At 38.9% G+C, this 17675-nt stretch overlaps 1 protein-coding gene across 1 annotated transcript in view; it reads left to right on the plus strand.

Moving 5' to 3' along the window:
• Nucleotides 1-2536: 2536 nt before the first annotated feature.
• The window catches only part of LOC139709006 (kalirin-like), a gene marked incomplete at its 5' end in the record, with an annotated part of 31207 nt that continues 16068 nt past the window's right edge, over nt 2537-17675 (plus strand). The window contains 5 exons of the mRNA XM_071620974.1: nt 2537-2711; nt 3836-3979; nt 14674-14874; nt 15661-15777; nt 16927-17118. Of these exons, the coding sequence (XP_071477075.1) occupies nt 2537-2711; nt 3836-3979; nt 14674-14874; nt 15661-15777; nt 16927-17118 (829 nt within the window). The remainder of the gene's footprint in view (nt 2712-3835; nt 3980-14673; nt 14875-15660; nt 15778-16926; nt 17119-17675) is intronic.

The raw sequence follows: 17675 nt of genomic DNA on the forward strand, positions 1-17675 counted from the left end.
TCACTTTCCGCGAGCGTCATGCCAATAAAACCCAAAATGAGCAAGAAGGGAGGCGAGGCCCCCATGCAAATATCCCCATCACAGGCACACCTTTCGTCTAGTGATGAAGAACAGGTAAATCTAAGGAATTTCAGGTCCCAGAAGGCAAAGAAGAAGGTAGTAGAGACTGTGCCAAAAGCAACCAGAAAGAAGTGAAATCAGCCCCCTAACTTCCTAGTAAGTTTGTTTTGATTTGATCTTTTCAGAAATTATTTTTCATCTGAGTGACTTTCCTGGTTCCTATCACTTACTATAGTACATTTTCCTTTATGTTGTTTTCATATTTTATTTGCAAACAAACTAGGTTGTCCCATGTGACAGCATAGCTGAAAAATCACAAAAGTAGGTGGAAGTACACTCAGAAAAAAAAAAAACATAGAATTTTTGGCTAAATGTTAATGTATTATATAAACATGAAAAAGTTGTCATTCATACGTAAATGATTTCTAATGGTACAACATATTAGAACAAAAGACAAATTCATCACACTAAAAAGCATGAATTCAATTGCAAAGATATACCTGTGGTCTCATTACAATGTAATATCTTTAAAGCCCAAAATAACAATGAAAGCTAAAGATGATAGAGGAAAATGAAGAATTTTCTGTCACTTCAAAATTCAAGTGAAATGAGAGAAAAAGCAATAAATCATGAACTCGAAAAAGTGTTGAATTTCTGTCTTTCTTTTGTTTTGTTTTTTGCTGAGTGTATATCTTTAAGTACACATTATAAGCATCACAAATCATTTCAGAAATATTCTTTACCTGAATGATTTTCGAAGTTGTTATTACCTAATATTTTTCTTCTTCTCTTTTTGTTTTAGTTGTAAATAAACTCGATTGTCCAATTTGACAGCCCAGCTGAACCCCCCCCCCCCAAAAAAAAAAGTAAATTAAAGTAGGTTACAAATATTTCCTCATTTTTACACTTCATTGACAATAGGCGAGTAAGCTCTAAGCATGAAAAAAAAATTCTCGGACTTGAAAATGTTCAAAAGTGATCAAAATAAGAGAGGGTTAGAGATGCACAAGGGTAAAAATCAGAGAAAGAAAAACAAATTTAATGATTGGGATCATTTTGGCATGCTCTACAGAAGTATCAGACAAAACATGTATATACTACACGATGGATAAAGCACAGGTCTAAAAAAAAAATACATATTTATAAGAAACAAAACTGCAACAAAGTTCATGCTTCTTGTGAAGAAATAAACCGTTGGTGAATACAGCATGAACTTTGTTGCAGTTTTGTTACTTATCTTTTTATCTTGCCCACACGTGGACTACCTTATTAACATGATTATACATACATATATATATATATATATATATATATATATATATATATATATATATATATATATATATATATATATGTATGTATATACATTTACATTTTTATGTATATTATATATATATATATATATATATATATATATATATATATATGGTTCAAAAAGTTTGCGAATATCATCAATGTGACTGTAGGCAGAGAAAAAATTGTTCTCCCAGATGAGACAAATCAAAAAAAAAAAAAATGAGTCGTCAGCCGACATGCAGACAATCCTAATCTTTTGGTGGTCACATTCATCAAATAATATTGACCAATCATATTAATATAATATCAGCCGCTACTGCGGATCGAAGCACAACAAGGAGCATCAATGACGGCTAGCAGTCAAATGAGGAAAAGTCAAAGTCAGCGCCAAATCTATACCTTTCCTTACCTTTTAGTCCGCGGACAGTCCTAGGAATGTCCCAGGACAAGCCGATTCACAAAGTTATTCCGCGTCTGTCGCGGACAGGATGCCGAAATAACAAAATTTGCTTCCGCAACCCTTCCGGGGCTTGTCCGCGCCCAAGTGGACGTCCGCCCTTAGGGTCATTACACCAAGAGAAGAAATGTAACAGTTTGGCCTGTAGGTGACTGGAAAACTTGTCAAGAACTCAAGGATATTGATGAAAACAAAAGGCTTAAGTTTGTTTTCACTGTGAAATTAGTCTGGTTTTAATCCTGTGATTTGTCATATGTTAATTTTCATGTAATTTGACCAAAAAAAAAAAAAAAAAATCCCATGGCATTTGTTGTCAAAGAAATAATGAAATTACAAGACTACAATGTGAAAATGAAACCTTGATTTTTCTTTATAGGCATTTGCCATGTCTTAAACTTGGATCCACAGTGGGATAATATGTTTGTCTGTTTGAACTTCTGCCCTTATCAGACAAGGGTATTCATTTGAACAAGTGACCAGATATTCCTGTACACACACACCACTTACATGTATGATATCACTTTTTTTTTTCTAAACAACCTTGCCTGGCACAGTCTGTTGAAACCATTGATGCTAACCATGTTCGCACCTGGTTCGAACCCAAGCCATGACAAAAGGCTTTGACATCATTATGGTACTCTAAAATAGTTGTCCATGCTTGGTTATACATGTACCACTACACCCCACTCATACATATCTTTGGCCGTTTTCTTTTGTGTGCAGGCAAATCGAGATGGACTCGAAGAAGGTAAACTACGGCGACACCTGCCGGCATATCGACGGGATGCTGACCAGCCTGGACGATGGGCGAAGTAAGCTGGACGACCTGTGGGCCACACGCAGACTGAAGCTGGAGCTCTGCCTCCAACTGAGACATTTTGAGAGGGATGCACTAGAGGTACTGTAGATCCTTGAGTCATCCTAAAAATTAACTTTATTTCAGACCTACTGTATAGGCCATATATTTTGCGAGTCTAAATTTTCGCGAATCAGGAATTCCCGACGATTTCGGGAGTGGTTAAATTCGCGATCGTGGAGTCCTGTACTGATCGGAGAAGTGCTGTACACACGTACGTCACATTCACATCAGGATCAGAGTCGATATACTCGCATGTCTTTAATTTGGCAAGACATCATGCTCACATGCTAAAGAAATTAACTGAACAGATTTTGCATCAGTCCAGTGCAAAGAAAAACAGATGCATCTTATCAAAACAAAGTCGTAGTGAAAAATGTCTCAAAAGTACATGTTCTACAATTGTACATCAAAAAAGAAAAAGAAAGAAAGAATACTTTTCAGAAGAGAATGGTACTTGAGAATATCCGTGGCTTTTAAGGATTTAGTTCTTATATTCCAGTCCCTCATTTTTGTTTTTATCACTTCCTGAAACTGTAAACATTTGATAAATGACAAAAATTTTGTTGAGTCAAACCAAAATGAAAAATAAATGTGTCATGTGAGTGAGAATGTAGCATACTAAGTGGTAATTTCAGTATCCAACATTTCTTGAAAAAAGATGGATGTGTTGCACTTGTATTGAATTTAATATCAAAGAATTGATTCTGTGATGTCTATTACTAGACCTTTACAATAAGTTTAAGAAGAAATCAGTAAATCCTGTGGAAAGTATCATCCAGCCACATCCTTAGTTGATTTTAAGTTGATGGTATGCATTTGGCGTAGAAAAGAAATGATTTAAGTTTCTTGAGAGCAAAGGAAATATTTTTTTATATTAAACCTCTCTATCATACTCATTATTTTTTTATTAAATTCTGAAATTTGAATCAAATTTGAATTGATTTTATGTATCCTTCACAACAGCAACATTTTACAATACATATCCCTGGACAAAACAATATCAAAATCATCAAATTACAACGCAAACCTTAGAAATGAATTACAGATTACACTGTAAATACAATGACGTATGAATTGGTGAATAACACAGGGTTATATCTACAATAAATACATGATTTATTTTTGTTTTATTTCCTTCATTCTTTCATTGTGTAATTCTTTAGCTTCTCAGCAAGTTGCCAATTTGGACGCAGGAGATGGATACCAGGGAGTACAGCTTTGAGCTGGATGGAGCAGACTTCATCCTCAAATCACATCTGGAGCTGGTAGAAAGCATCCAAGAAAACACAGTGCAACTCATCCAGAAGGTAAGACACGCCCACTTTAATATTATGGGAACCAGTGTGCCCCACCCACTTCATAGGAACCAGTGATTGCCACACCCACTAATGCCATGCCCATTCTAGAAACCCTTTTTGGCTGTTCTCAAGGTATTCCTCTTTCTTTTCTTATTCTTTGTGCAATGGACCCTACTTATTAAACTCTCATTAAATCCCGGCAAGTGTCTTACCCATAAAGACCACTGACTAGGTGACATTTGATGTTGTGAAAATAATGAACTCCTTCTTTGAGAATGTAAGCAAAAATATGTAAAATGCAGCTTAAAGAAAAAGGAATGTAGAAATCAAATCTAATCAAATCAAATCAAATGTGATGTCTTCATAGCCAAATTATCAGAGAGGCGAGAAATCAGCTTGAAAAAGTGTTCAAGGGGAGCTTTCTGAAATTGTTTGAGTGCACTAATCACAATAGGCTAAAGTTTCAGTACATACATCACTATACATTGTACATGTAGGTGCTTACACACACTTCGATTACTCTGCTTTTATTATTTTTTTTATGGAGTAGTAAGCTGTTCATGATTAATAGGGAATGCTACTGCAATGCCGGCCAGTAGAAAAAAAAGAAATGATATCAGGCTATTTTGTTTGTTTGTTTGTTTTGTTTCGTATATGTGAAAATGTTGCAAACAGGCAAGCGTGTCTGTAGGCATGAAACTGAAAGCTTTTTTCACCTAGTTCTACATAGCCCTGTTACCATGGCAATGAATAGTTGCAGGGACCTGGTACATATATGGGAGTACAAATTTCCGTCCCCTGCATTGACTAAAAGACCTTGTCACTGAGGTCATGAGTTGCAGACTGTATGAAGAATTGGAAGTCAGTTCTGAGTCAATGCACAGCTCCACACACAGACATTGCCGTTAGTGGTGGCAGTGTCATTCAAACCCTGACCGCTCATCTGTTGACACACACACACAGTCCAGATGTGCTGGTAGGCCGTTCCTTTGGTTAGAGTGGAATTCCTTCCCCCTTATGTTCTGTAGGAGATGAAACTACACGTATGTAAGCTTTTCCCTTGGCTTAGCGTAAGATTTTTTACATACCCTTTTTAGCTTAGGGTCAGTCTTGTCAGTGTCAGAGTATGTGTGGACTGGATTTCTCAGAGGGAACACAATAAATATGTCGGTCTTTAGTTTCCGGACGTTCAGTCGCAGGAGAGGGGACATCCTTGTCATGTCTTACTCTCGCCTTTGATTGCTTGTGGGATTATTTATTGGAATAATCGCAGTGCAGGGAAATCAGACAGGGCATTGTGTTGTGGAATGACAAGTAATGTTGACAATCTCATTTTAGGGGAATATCAATGTATTTTTTTAAAGCACTTTGTGAAAGCCCTTAGATCTTGAAGGAATGTAATTGGAAATTGATGTCATCTGTGCATGAACAACCAGGATCTATTAATGCATTGTTGGTGCGACAAAATTCCCTTCGATTTGAGAAGGAAAAATGCTTGGTGAAGATTGATTCCGTGTCAGAGGAATAAATTCAGACCATCATGTGCTGTTGTCTATGGCCTTCTGTCTGTTAGCTGCAATTTCTGTCCGTCTATGACTGCATCTATTTTGCTATGGAAATATCAGCGGCACATAGGTGGATAGTAGCTTTAGCCATCGGCTGCGTGCCAGGCATCTCACGACTGGCCGATTTGCCGCCATTAACCCTTGTAATCTCACATTCTGGCCTGGAATTCTATAATCTGTTCAGTTGTGGGATGTGAACTCTGTCATTTTTTGGAGGGAATTCTTTGTCGCTGGCCGACGATATGTCTCTTGGAAAGAAAACGTGGCCGCGGAGGAAAACTGCAGCAGTGAGTATGAGTCCATAGAGCAAAGATTTGGGGTGGAGGGCAGCTAAGAGGATTAGCTATTAAGAGTGACATTAAAATCCACTTGTGACCTCTGTCTTCAAGCATCATTGTGCAAGAACATGGTGGTCTTTGCTATCAGTTTTGTTAAGTTTGAATAAGGTTCAATTCAATTTAACCCTTTGAGTATGAGCTGATTTTGTTCCAACACACATTTCCCACAGACACCTCTCCAAGTATACTTGGGACTACCCTTCATTAGTGAACGTAATCATTTAGATGAATTTTCATTGCAACTGATTGACAAATTGCCCTACATCGATGTAAATAAACACTGAATTGATCAGTGTTTTAGTAGTAGCCATGATAAAAAATCATGGGCGTACATACTCGAGCAGGATTCAAACCTACGACCTCCTGATCTCTGGACAGGCATCATCTCCACTAGACCACCAAGCTTCTGCCCGACAGCAAGTGTTGGTTCTAATCCATTTAGCATGCAGCGGGTACTGCGTAATGCGTAATTGATCAATTCAGTGCTTATTTACGTCGATGTAGGGCAATTTGTCAATCAGTAGCATTTAGATGAAGTCGAAATAATGAAGAATCAAATGCCTTGCATAAAATATTGAGTAAAAGTGATGTAACAATTGAATAATTCTCTGACACACAAAATGACATCTTAGATATTTTTAATCAAGAGATTTATGAGGTCATGATGTCTTTGGCACTGTGTCTAAATCGCAGATGTGAGCTTGACCAAAAACACTAATTTAATGAAAATTTCAGAAACTTCAAAATTCTGTAACTGTACTGTATTTCTTTTGTACATTGGCAATATAATTTCACTGCTTTGTTTGTTTGATATGACTCCTTTTGTTCAAGTCAACTTATTCAAAAAGAGAGTAGCCCTTTAAAAATGAACTTTAATATAGAGTTGTTCAGGCATGTCTGAGTTTGCGGCCACAAAACATTTATGATAAATCATGGAGAGTGCAATGAAGACATGCCAAGAGAAGTTTGCTGCATGATACCCAGTGGGACCCACTTTCCCTCATTATTGGTTTGGAAATAAGCTCGCGGAATCTCCTAGGAGAGCGGCGTCTCTGGCAAGGCATAATTTGATTGGATCGCTAAAACCCAGTCTTTAGCGTGGTGCAATGATTGACGCAGATTCCGTCTTTATCTACCAATTAATTTCAGGAGTTGTGACTGTTCCACATACCATCATGGGAACGATATTAGACTTGATAGTACAAGTACCACTTATGACGTGAGTGCATCTTAAAAGGCAACAGGAATTGGGACAAATTTGGGATGAATTTCTAGACTACCTCGAAAAGCTGTGAATGAGATCATTCTACTTTGTCAGTTAATAAAAATTCTCAGAAAAACTGAAACCCAAGTGTTTTGAGAGAAACCCTGGCTTCCAATTTTGTAACATATTTTTTTTTTTTTTTTTGGGGGGGGGGTTGGGGGAGGAGGGGGTAATCTTCCATGAGTTTTTTTTTTTCTGGTTTTGCCTTTGTGATGGAAATAACTTACTAAATCTTATGAAATGTACTCTATTAACCTGTGGAGGACATACTGATTTTGCTACAACACGCATTTTCCATAGACACCTGCCCGAGTATACTCGGGACTCGTCCTCAACGGGTTAACCATTATACATGTAAAGGCCTAATTCAGCCATTGCAAAATTCAGAGTGTGTTCTAGGCTTTTTTGCATCTAGTTTTTGTTTGAAAAAAAAAAAATTACAATGCTTGTTATATTAAACACATTTTCATTTTTGTTTCAAGTTTGAAACAAGCTTCTAACATACATCAGTAACTTTTTGTTATTTGTATTTTGTGTACTGTAGTTTAGAGTACTCACACACAGTGAGAATATCTGCTGCTGCTTTGAGCGGCACACATACATTGTATAACCGACAGATACACACTGTACCTGCACTTGTAAGGGTATCATATGTTGACAAACAGCTCTAGAAATAGATGAAGGTTGTTGTTTTCTGTTTGGGGCCTTCTTTATACTCTGCCTCAACTGGCCATTAAACCTGAAATGGTATTACGTGTCAGATAATATAGATCTCATGTGCAATTTGCACACAGCTACATGTGTATGTCTTCATATTTCTGATGTCATACCCACCAAGTGTCTTGTCACTGGAATTTTGTCTTTCATTTTCCTCAGCTAAGGTGGTAATGTTTTTGTTGCCTTGTGTTTGTTTCTTTATATGTACATGTACATGTACAATGTATATAATTATGAAGAATTCAATCACAAAATTGGTTGGAAAAGCTTCATTTTCAAGCATTTTAAAATAAGTCCCTCATTAGATGTAGTAAAATGTAAAACCTTTTCAATTATATCTCACTTGTTCAATAACAAGATATATTCATGAAGGTATGATTGAAAATATCACATATTTTCTTATCATTTTCTTTGTTTTTGTTGTGAAGCAGGTGTAGTGACAAATATCTAATATTGAAAAGAATGGAGTTTTAAGTCATTTTTCAATCAAGCTTTTCTTATATATATATATGTATATATATATATGTATATATATATATATGAATATGTATCAACAACATGTATGTATATATTGCCAATCCACTAACAACAACAACAACAAAATGAGATTGACTGTTGAGATACCTGTGTCATCATTAATTGACCTCTCCCCCACCCCCCACCCCACCCACCCCCTCCCCTCACCTCACCGTCAACATTTGTTTATAAAAGATATGTTGTTTCCGTGCACTTGATGATGTTTTTAAATGAATTTTTCCCTAGTTACCCCAGTTTTTTCTTCTTTTTTTTTAAGAAGGATTACAGGAGATTGGCAAAATGTAATTCCCTTGATGCTCAGAAAAATTGCAAGTGCCATTACCAATCTGCAACAAAAAAATAAAGTAGACAAATGTGCATCTAGCATGGGAATAACTGTGGCAATCCTGATCAGTCAACACTTGCATAGTCATCATGACGTATCTCGATGGGGCTATTAGATTATCTGCAGAAAAAGAACCAAGTGTTAGAGAGAAACCGAGAGAGAAATTGGGGGGGGGGGGTAGAGTTTGAGAGAGAGAGTGCGACAAATAAATTACATTGCCATTCAGCGGAACCCAGCCTCTTTTTCCGCCCGTCATAAATGAATTTTTTGTATTTATTGATGCTCAATTTTGAATTTCCTCTCTGCAATGCCAATTGATTTTGTTGCGGGATGGCTCATCGTACGAAATCAATGAGGTCCTGTAAACGGCTTTGGCAATGGACCGGTCTCTGTCATTTTTACGCCGTCAGTGAATTTAACAACAACATCAGTGATACCGGGAGAGGTATATAGAGCGATTAGGGAACTTTAATTGGGAGACAATTGTACACTTTGCTCTCGTTGTGTGGGAATGTCGTGCAAGGTTAGCGTAACGTATGCAAGCAACAAGTCCCGTGGATTGGAGTTGGCACTGATAAGAGTAGGAAGATTGGTTTCGATGCGTTGTAGAGGGATCAAAGTCACAATAAACACGGCGTTCAGTATTCGGTACTTACTGGCAGAATTCGATGCGTGGAAATCATTCGATGGATTAGCCACATCGACGGATTTTCTAGCCCAGAACGGATGCCATTATGTGGAGAGACTGTGGATTTTGCACATATTCCAACCTGAGGCAAACTCTGGTATCTTCTGTCGTAGGAGTGTATGGGTTCATCTGTGTTAGATGTGAACATTGTGTGTGACTGCGTTCCCATCGCTTGTTTCTATTGTAACACCCTGGAAAAATAGATGATTGATTTCAAATCTAAAAACTGCAGCAAAATGGCATTTACCAGCATGCTTGGAATGGACTTTTGTGTGGTTGCAAATTCACACTCAGTGCTGTGGATTAGAATGGGTTAATTGGCAGTGTTGTTTTTTTTTTTTCTGAATTATGATTTTGGTGAATTTAGAGTAAATTATCAAAGGACATCACATTTTCAGAGATTCAGCCAAACTAGATTAAGTCGGAATGCTTCAATGTTTGAAGATTTCCATCATTTTCTGCCAGCATTGTGGAGTAAAAACCTGGAAAGATGACATGAAAGGCTAATTGTCTGCTGTGGCGGAGAGGATGCCAGTGTAATGGAGCATGGGGAGCATGGTGTTAGATTGAAACATTGCCTCCACTGTAAGAGTTAACATCTGACTAGGAATAGGGTGTATGCTGCGAGTAACATTTGTGAAGATATATGGTTCTAGGATGCATACATTGTACTTGGCATGAACATACATGATGAAGATAAACACACAGCATAGACAATCATTTTTTTTTCTCTCATGGGAGTCAAGTGAATTTTGTATGAAGAATGCAGTGCTAGAAGCTGAATGCATTCCAAGTCTTATTCTAAAACTATATCACAACCACAGATCACGTTTGCAACCAGCTTTGTTGTTTCTTTGTTTCTTTTTTTTCTTCATAGCTATTTGATATTAAAATAACAACGTACATGTATAAGGAATTTTTAAAGCTGAAAAATGCAGCAGAGGGACATATGCAAGTTTTCACTCTGTTCTAATTACTTGCAAGGACGTGTTATCATCAGATCGATCCCGAAACCTGAGCAAATCAAGGTTTGCTTCAGATCAACCAAAGCTGCTTTTTCCCCCATTGGTGGATTACTTGCCAAAACTCTGCTAATATGCAAGCTTAACTGATTTAATCCCAGTTTTGCTCCCACCCCCCTCTCATGCTGAGCTTCACTGTAATTGGATTGTGTGTAAATCAACAAATATATGTTTCATATTTCACGACATTATGAGTTGGAGTTGATTTATGCAATCAGAGAAAAAAAAAAGTAATAACTGGAGTCAGGTTTGCAATGACTGCATTTGAAATTGATCAGTCTACCAGGGGAATAGCACACTGGCTACATATGTGGATGAATGTGACAACATATTTCGTTTGAGGTCGGCTTTGCTGCATGTTTTTACAGCAAATCATCTTCGATATCATGGTTAAGGAAATTGATCTGATGTTCTGTTTGTGAATCCGGTCTTCAATCCAAGCCATTTTTCAGTTGGATTCAGAAGTGGGAACATGATACAGTGTACTTGCTGGAATGGAGAAACCTAGCATGCATTATCAACTATCACCATGATACATGCATTTATTGTCCTCTCTACGTGTATTTGCTCAAGCAAAGTTGCTACTGGAATCAAACTTTGTGTGACAATTTGCATTGCATTGCATTGTTTTGATATCTGACTTTCGTGCTACCTTCTTTTGGATTGAGGATGGATTCAGCACTCCTCCAAGCATGGTGGAAAAAGGAATTTTGTGGCAGTAGCATTTCATCGTACCCTACTCCTCTCATACAGTAACTCTCGGCCTCAATCCTAAGCGATGTGACAAGTAAACTACCTCAGCACTATACCACAAGATTTTATGCAAATACTTGAAAGGGATGCTTTGCCACAGGTATAAATAAATAGAACACATTAAAAATAATGAATTATCCAAATAACTGTACTTCTGCAGTCTGATGATCTCCTTATGAACTCTCAGGGTGCTTGTGAATCAACTGTGGGGAAGCTACACTGTATCTTTAGATATATAATCTACCTCAAATGCTTTCATCTGTGGAAAGAAAATGTGTACTATTCATCCAGATGAACTGTACATTACATGCCTGTATGTGTCTGCCTATTAAGGGACTATTAAAGCTCGAACTGGACGGCAGCGAGCCATGTTACACCGGGAATGTGTTGCAAATTGCAGTGATTGCCGCAAATTGATTAAAGGGGGTGATTGATTACTCACCCGTGCAAACACGGACCCATCGTTGAGAGTTTTCCTGGCGTGAGGAGTCGAGCGTACAATGGCAACATCATCCAACTGTTGCTAGCTAGCAGTGTCTCGTTGGATGCGTGTTCACTTTGCAGAATTTGACAATGACTCATCTTAGTGATGAGCCTGATGGACTGGACAAGGTTTGTTTGATGTGTCATGATACAGAAATTATCACAAAGGAATATAAGGTGTTGCATATATATAAAAATTTACATGTACAACAAATTTGCCGCAATTTCCATGCCATGACTTTGAAAAGGAACACTCATGCTTACAATTTAACAAATACATCAACACAGTGCAATGGCTCAAAGTAATTATTGAATATGAATGCATGAATGTTACAGTAACAAAAAAAAAAAAAATGTGAACGAAGTACAGTGTACAGTTGGTCTAGAAAATTTATGAATCCTTCAATAATTATAATTTTTCCCTTTCTAGCACTTTTCTGCTTATGTGTTTTTTAGTCTCCTTGATCTAGACAGAGACCAATCAAGCAAACTGTAATACAGTCTGTCAAGTGTACTTGCAAATACACTAATTAAGGTGCATACTGCTCCATTAAAAAGCTTTTACTTTGCCTTTTTCATTACATAGTACATTCATATTTCTAATCCCTTCATTTTTGTTTGATAAGAAAAAAAAAGATGCATTGTTCCTCAGGTTTTTCCAGCAAGTTTTTCCCAACACGCCCTCTGTCCTGAGGGAGCAATGCTGAATATCTGAGAAATTTGAGGCATGAAGTAACTGCGATTTCCACATGACCGCAAACATCACCAATACTCAAAATGTTCAAGTTACAACACTGTACAGTGAAACTAGCACTAACTGGACAGCCTAATATACAGTATGTCCCCCCCAAAAAAAATTGCAATCAGATTTTCGAATTGATAACACCCAATATGATTGACCTGTCTAAATGCTACTTCAGGGTCGTAAAATACATGTATAACACCTTAGCTCTATTTTGCAGAAAACCCCCATTCAATTTTGTTAAGCGGTCAGAGAGAAATGTAGATTGTTGTAAAGAATGTCATGAGTCTGATTCTTCCAATTTTAGCACTTTGATGCTCTTGTGTGTTAATACAACAGACAGAACGTGGTGGGGAGAGATTCCTGACATCCTCCACAAAATTCCTCATTTCTCTTTGACCTCTGAAGCAAATTGAATGGGGTTTTCTGTAAGATGTGGGCAATGAGTTATAGTTTCATACCCTGAATTTATATTTAGATTGATTCACAATTTTTAAAGATATCATTGCGGAGGGTCCCGTAATTTTTTTGGGGGGCATACGGTATAGTGCTGGTGGAGTAATGTAAAGCTAGAAAAATTTTTGCGGCGTGAAATTTTTGCGAATAGGAGCTGACAGTCTTATTCATGACATGAAATTTGTGGCGTTGTCACTTTGCATTCAATGCAAATAGTGTAGACATGAATTTTTGCTAGCATTTTGATGTCGCGAATCTTGGCTCTCGCAAACTTCATGAAATCAAAATGCATTGTGAGCATTTCTGGTTTTACAGTAACGAGTGTAGTGTTGCCAAAAGCTGATAAATGAAAATAAAATTGAGGGTAAAATCAGCATTGCACACAAATACTTTTTTATGTTTGGACTGTAATGGAGGGCAAATTCTTCTGTTCCAGAGGGATTTTGTAGATTCCTGGCTTAAAACCATTCAACTTATCCCTGATGGTTGCCTGTTATGGGAAGGGGAAAGAAATCCAACATTGCAGTAATTATGTATGAATGGATTTGCCCAGAGGAATTCTGGCAGTAATCTGCACCGCTTTGCATGGAAATCTTTTGGGCGTTTTAGTCAGAGAAAGATGATCGCCATAAGTTTTTGTTTTTGTTTTCTTCTTTTTTTTGAATTGCCTCAAGAGATCGTAATAAGCCATGAAGTGCATTTATGTTAGCAGCTCCCCGCCTATGGAAAAGACTCTCAGGCTCTGTGAAGGATTGTGACTCTGTCAATGACTTCAAGAGAAAACTGAGAATGCACATTTGGACTAATACCTTTCTTTTTGAGGATATGCATGTTGCAGCTGAAGGAACTTGATACCGTCGGATTGTGTATTTGGTTATAAACATTAATTATGAGCGCCTTGAGCTCCTACATACATGTATGTATGGATATGCTGTGCATTATAAATGTCTATGTAATTATTATCGTTATTACTTTCAAATGCGTGTGCATTGCAGCTTTGAGTAACCCTCATTTTAAAAAGGAAGTAGGCTGGGTTCAGCACTGACTCATCATTGTTTTGTCAGTATGAAACTCAACTTGAATCTAACATGCTCTCTAATGCGATGTCACTGAGAGTTGTCAGCGTAAATCTGTAAGGTGGAGATGCTAACTAGCTTTTGTATTTACCAGCAAGCTGTCATTGACCCGTTGAGGACTGGCTGATTTTGCTAACACCCATTTCCCATAGACACCTGCCTGAGTATACTCAGGACTTGTCTTCAACGGGGTAAGGAGTGGAAAGAGCCCCGAACGATACACTGACCATCTCCAAACTCTCCATTTTTGGGTTTGTTCTCTTTTGATATTTTCATATGATGCAAAGTAACTTGCGTAACCCGTCGAGTACGGGCTTATTTTGCTACAACAAACATTTCCCATAGACACGTGCCTGGGTATACTTGGGACTTGTCCTCAATGGGTTAAGGTGCCTTTTCCAGGGTCATGACCTTCTTTGGTTCCCTTATTATGTATAGAGGGTTGCCATGGAAACCAATGACTTCCTCAGCCCAATTGCAGTCATTCTTGCCGTACCAGAATGCGACACATGACAGTGTTTGCCATTTTAATCGTCTAAAAAAAACCCTGATAGGTGACAGTATCACTGTATTCCCAGAACCATCCATAACTTGGGCATTTTTGGGCGTTATTGTCTTAACTGTCATCACTTTATGACAACACCCCCCCCCCAAAAAAAAAAAAAAAAAGATCATTCAGATTTTAGGAATGTTATTGATCACTGTGCATCCTTTTTGTGTTCTCCGTTTCTCCACAGGGTCGCGACCTCGTGCAGCTCTTTGACTCGGCGGGGAAGGTGTCGATGAAGACGGGCGACCTCCCGGCCCAGACGAGGATCACGGTACTCCTTGATGACATCAGAGATGCCTACCTGGAGCTGGAGGAGGTGGCTGAGAGTCGCAGGACTCAGCTGGAGCAGTGCCGAGACCTCCGACAGTTTGAGGTCGATGCAGAGCAGGTAAATCCTTTCTTGAATGAAAGCAAGAGATTATGAAAGTAGAGGGGTAAAGATGTGCTGTAACAGATTTTTATCAGTCATCTCCCTCTGTACAAACATGGCATGTATTTGTAACATCTGTAACTAACGTATCAGGAAAATTTGTTCAAAGTTCTGGTAGTAGTGTCACTGCCTGGAAAGCCGTGGATGACAGGTTCGAATCCTACTGGTTCCTTTTTCTGACATGTTCATTAAAAATGTAGATCAGCAGTTCCGATCGTACAAATATATCTGTACAGTGGGGACAACTGATAAAGATTTGTCAGTGCTAATCCTTCCCTTTTTGTAGATAAATAATGTATGAATGTGATATTAAAGTGCATTTTGGATCACTTTTGCCAATTAAAGCCTGAAGCACACATTCAGTCTTACACTTTCTCCTAACATGTACATGTATACTGTGTAGGTATCATGAAGGATACCAGGCACACGATGAACCATGTGTTTATTATAAAGAGAATCACTTTCCACCAAGATGCAATGGAACAATAATATTTTGTTTTGATAATAATGATGATAGTTATGAGTTACGATTGTGTTACCAAAATTACCCCGAAATTACTATGATAATTACTACTAGTAATGTACAAATGTAGTAACATGCGTTCTCATTATTTCATTCATTACTTTCAATTTTTTATTTGTTTTTCATTGGTTATATTTTCCATTATCTATTGATAGATGTTATAATCTGCATCATATTTCATCTTCGTTATGTGGTAACCACCTGTTTGATCGTCTGCTCAGGTGGAGACGTGGATCCACTCAGCGGAGAAGATGTTGGCTGTAGCCGCTATACCTAACTCACTTCTGGAGGCAGAGCAGCTGCAGGCAGAACATCAGGAATTTGAACTCGCCATTGAGGTAAGGAAGAGGAGAAGGTGGAGGAGGAAGGGGGAGGAGGGGGGAGGAGAGGGGAGGAGAGGGGAGGAGGAGGACGTGGAGGACAAGAACGAAGAGGAGGAGGGGGAAGAGGAGTAGGAGGATGAGAGGAGGAGGATGGGGAGGCAGAGGAGGATTAGGAGTAGGAGAGGGGAGGAGGAGGGGGAGGAGGAGGACTTGGAGGACAAGAAGGAAGAGGAGGAAGAGGAGGAGGAGGAGGAAGAGGAATAGGTAGGAGGGGAGGCAGAGGAGGAGTATTAGGAAGAGGAGGTGGAGGAGGAGGGGAGAAGGAGGAGGAGGAGGGGGAGGAGGAGGAGGAGGAGGAGGAAGAAGAAGAAGAGGAGGAGGGGGAGGAAGAGGAGGAGGGGGAGGAGGAGGAAGGGGAGGAGGAGGAGGAGGGGGAGGAAGAGGAGGAAGAGAAGGAAGAGGAGGAGGAGGAGGAATGGAGGAGGGAGAGAAGGGGGATGAGAGGGAGGGGGAGGAGGAGGAAGAGGAGGAGGATGGAGAGGCGTGGGGAGGTTGCCATGGTGAGGAGGAGAGAGAGGAAGAGATTTTTGCCCTTTATGTGCCCAGAGATTTAGCTCTGTAACTTGATGTGCTTACTTCATTGGCACTCATATGATTCTGCCAATCTGGACCTAATTGTAAGTTACATAGCCGGCTTACTGAGGTATAATAATTTACCTCAGTCCAACAGGAATGGCCATAACGACACAACATAGATAAAGGAGATTACCAATAGGTTATATCTAGATTAATTTGCGACTAGTTTCCTGACATTTTTGCCAAATTGGTAGTGAAAGCACTCCAGCAGGATAACAATCATGTGACTTGGAGCAGGATGATGGTTAGGCTGAAAAATACATCATGGTCATAAAACCTAGACTATGGTACACATGTACCATGCTGGAATACCAGTCATCTTGTAATATCCACTTTATCAAAATCTTCTGGTTACATTAGCTACCTTACCTTTGTGCATGACTGTATGCAAAAGTAGTGTGGATTCCATGAGACTTTGTATTTAAATGTGTTAGCACTGCACTTGAAACATTCAACGTCTTTGAGATCATGCATGCACTGTAACAGTCCCATCAATGTTAAAATGTGTTATTCCCGTCCTCCCGACAGAAAACTCAACAAAGTGCAATACGTCTCCATGACAACGCCTTCAAGCTCCTGGAGGCGCAGCATTACGACTCGCAGCGGATACGAGGCATCGCCAGCGATATCGAGAGGAGATGGCAGCAGCTGGTGATGCAGTCGGAGGACCGACGGAAGCTCTTCCAGTACGGAGCCAGCTTCTACAAGACATCAGAGCAGGTAAGACAGTCATCTCAAAGTGGTACTTGATGATGGGGTAAAAACACTTCTTTTACATTTTCATTCTATTTGCGCACAATGTGTGATGTGAATATCTTGTTACTTCATTTGATGCATATCTTTTACAGTAAAAATTAAATGTGACTGTATAATAGTAATACTTGTGTAGTTCATATTTTTAGAGCACCTTTTCAACTGGATACGAAGTGCTATGAGATGTCATCTCGGTTGCCATAGGAGATAAATAGATACAAATTACCAGGAGTGATAGTGCAAGTCCAGTGCATACATAGGGATATCAAAATAAGTAGGTCTTCAAATTTTGTTTGAAGTGATCGAGTGTTGGTGATGATTTCAGAAGAGGAGGGAGCTTATTCCACAGCCTGGGAGCAGTAGAGGAGAAAGGTGCACCGCCAGCTAGTTTGTTGGTGTGTGGTTGAGTGGAGGTACACGCTGTAACTGATGATGAAAGACGAGTGCGCCTAGAGTGAGAGTGTACGTGCGATAAAGGATTAGATTTGCCTGTGGGATGATTAGTACACATAGAAAATGTCACC

Source organism: Diadema antillarum, unplaced genomic scaffold, assembly GCF_040938485.1.
Source record: "Diadema antillarum isolate AM-2024a unplaced genomic scaffold, OU_Dant_1.0 seq00001398_RagTag, whole genome shotgun sequence".
NCBI lineage: Eukaryota > Metazoa > Echinodermata > Echinoidea > Diadematoida > Diadematidae > Diadema > Diadema antillarum.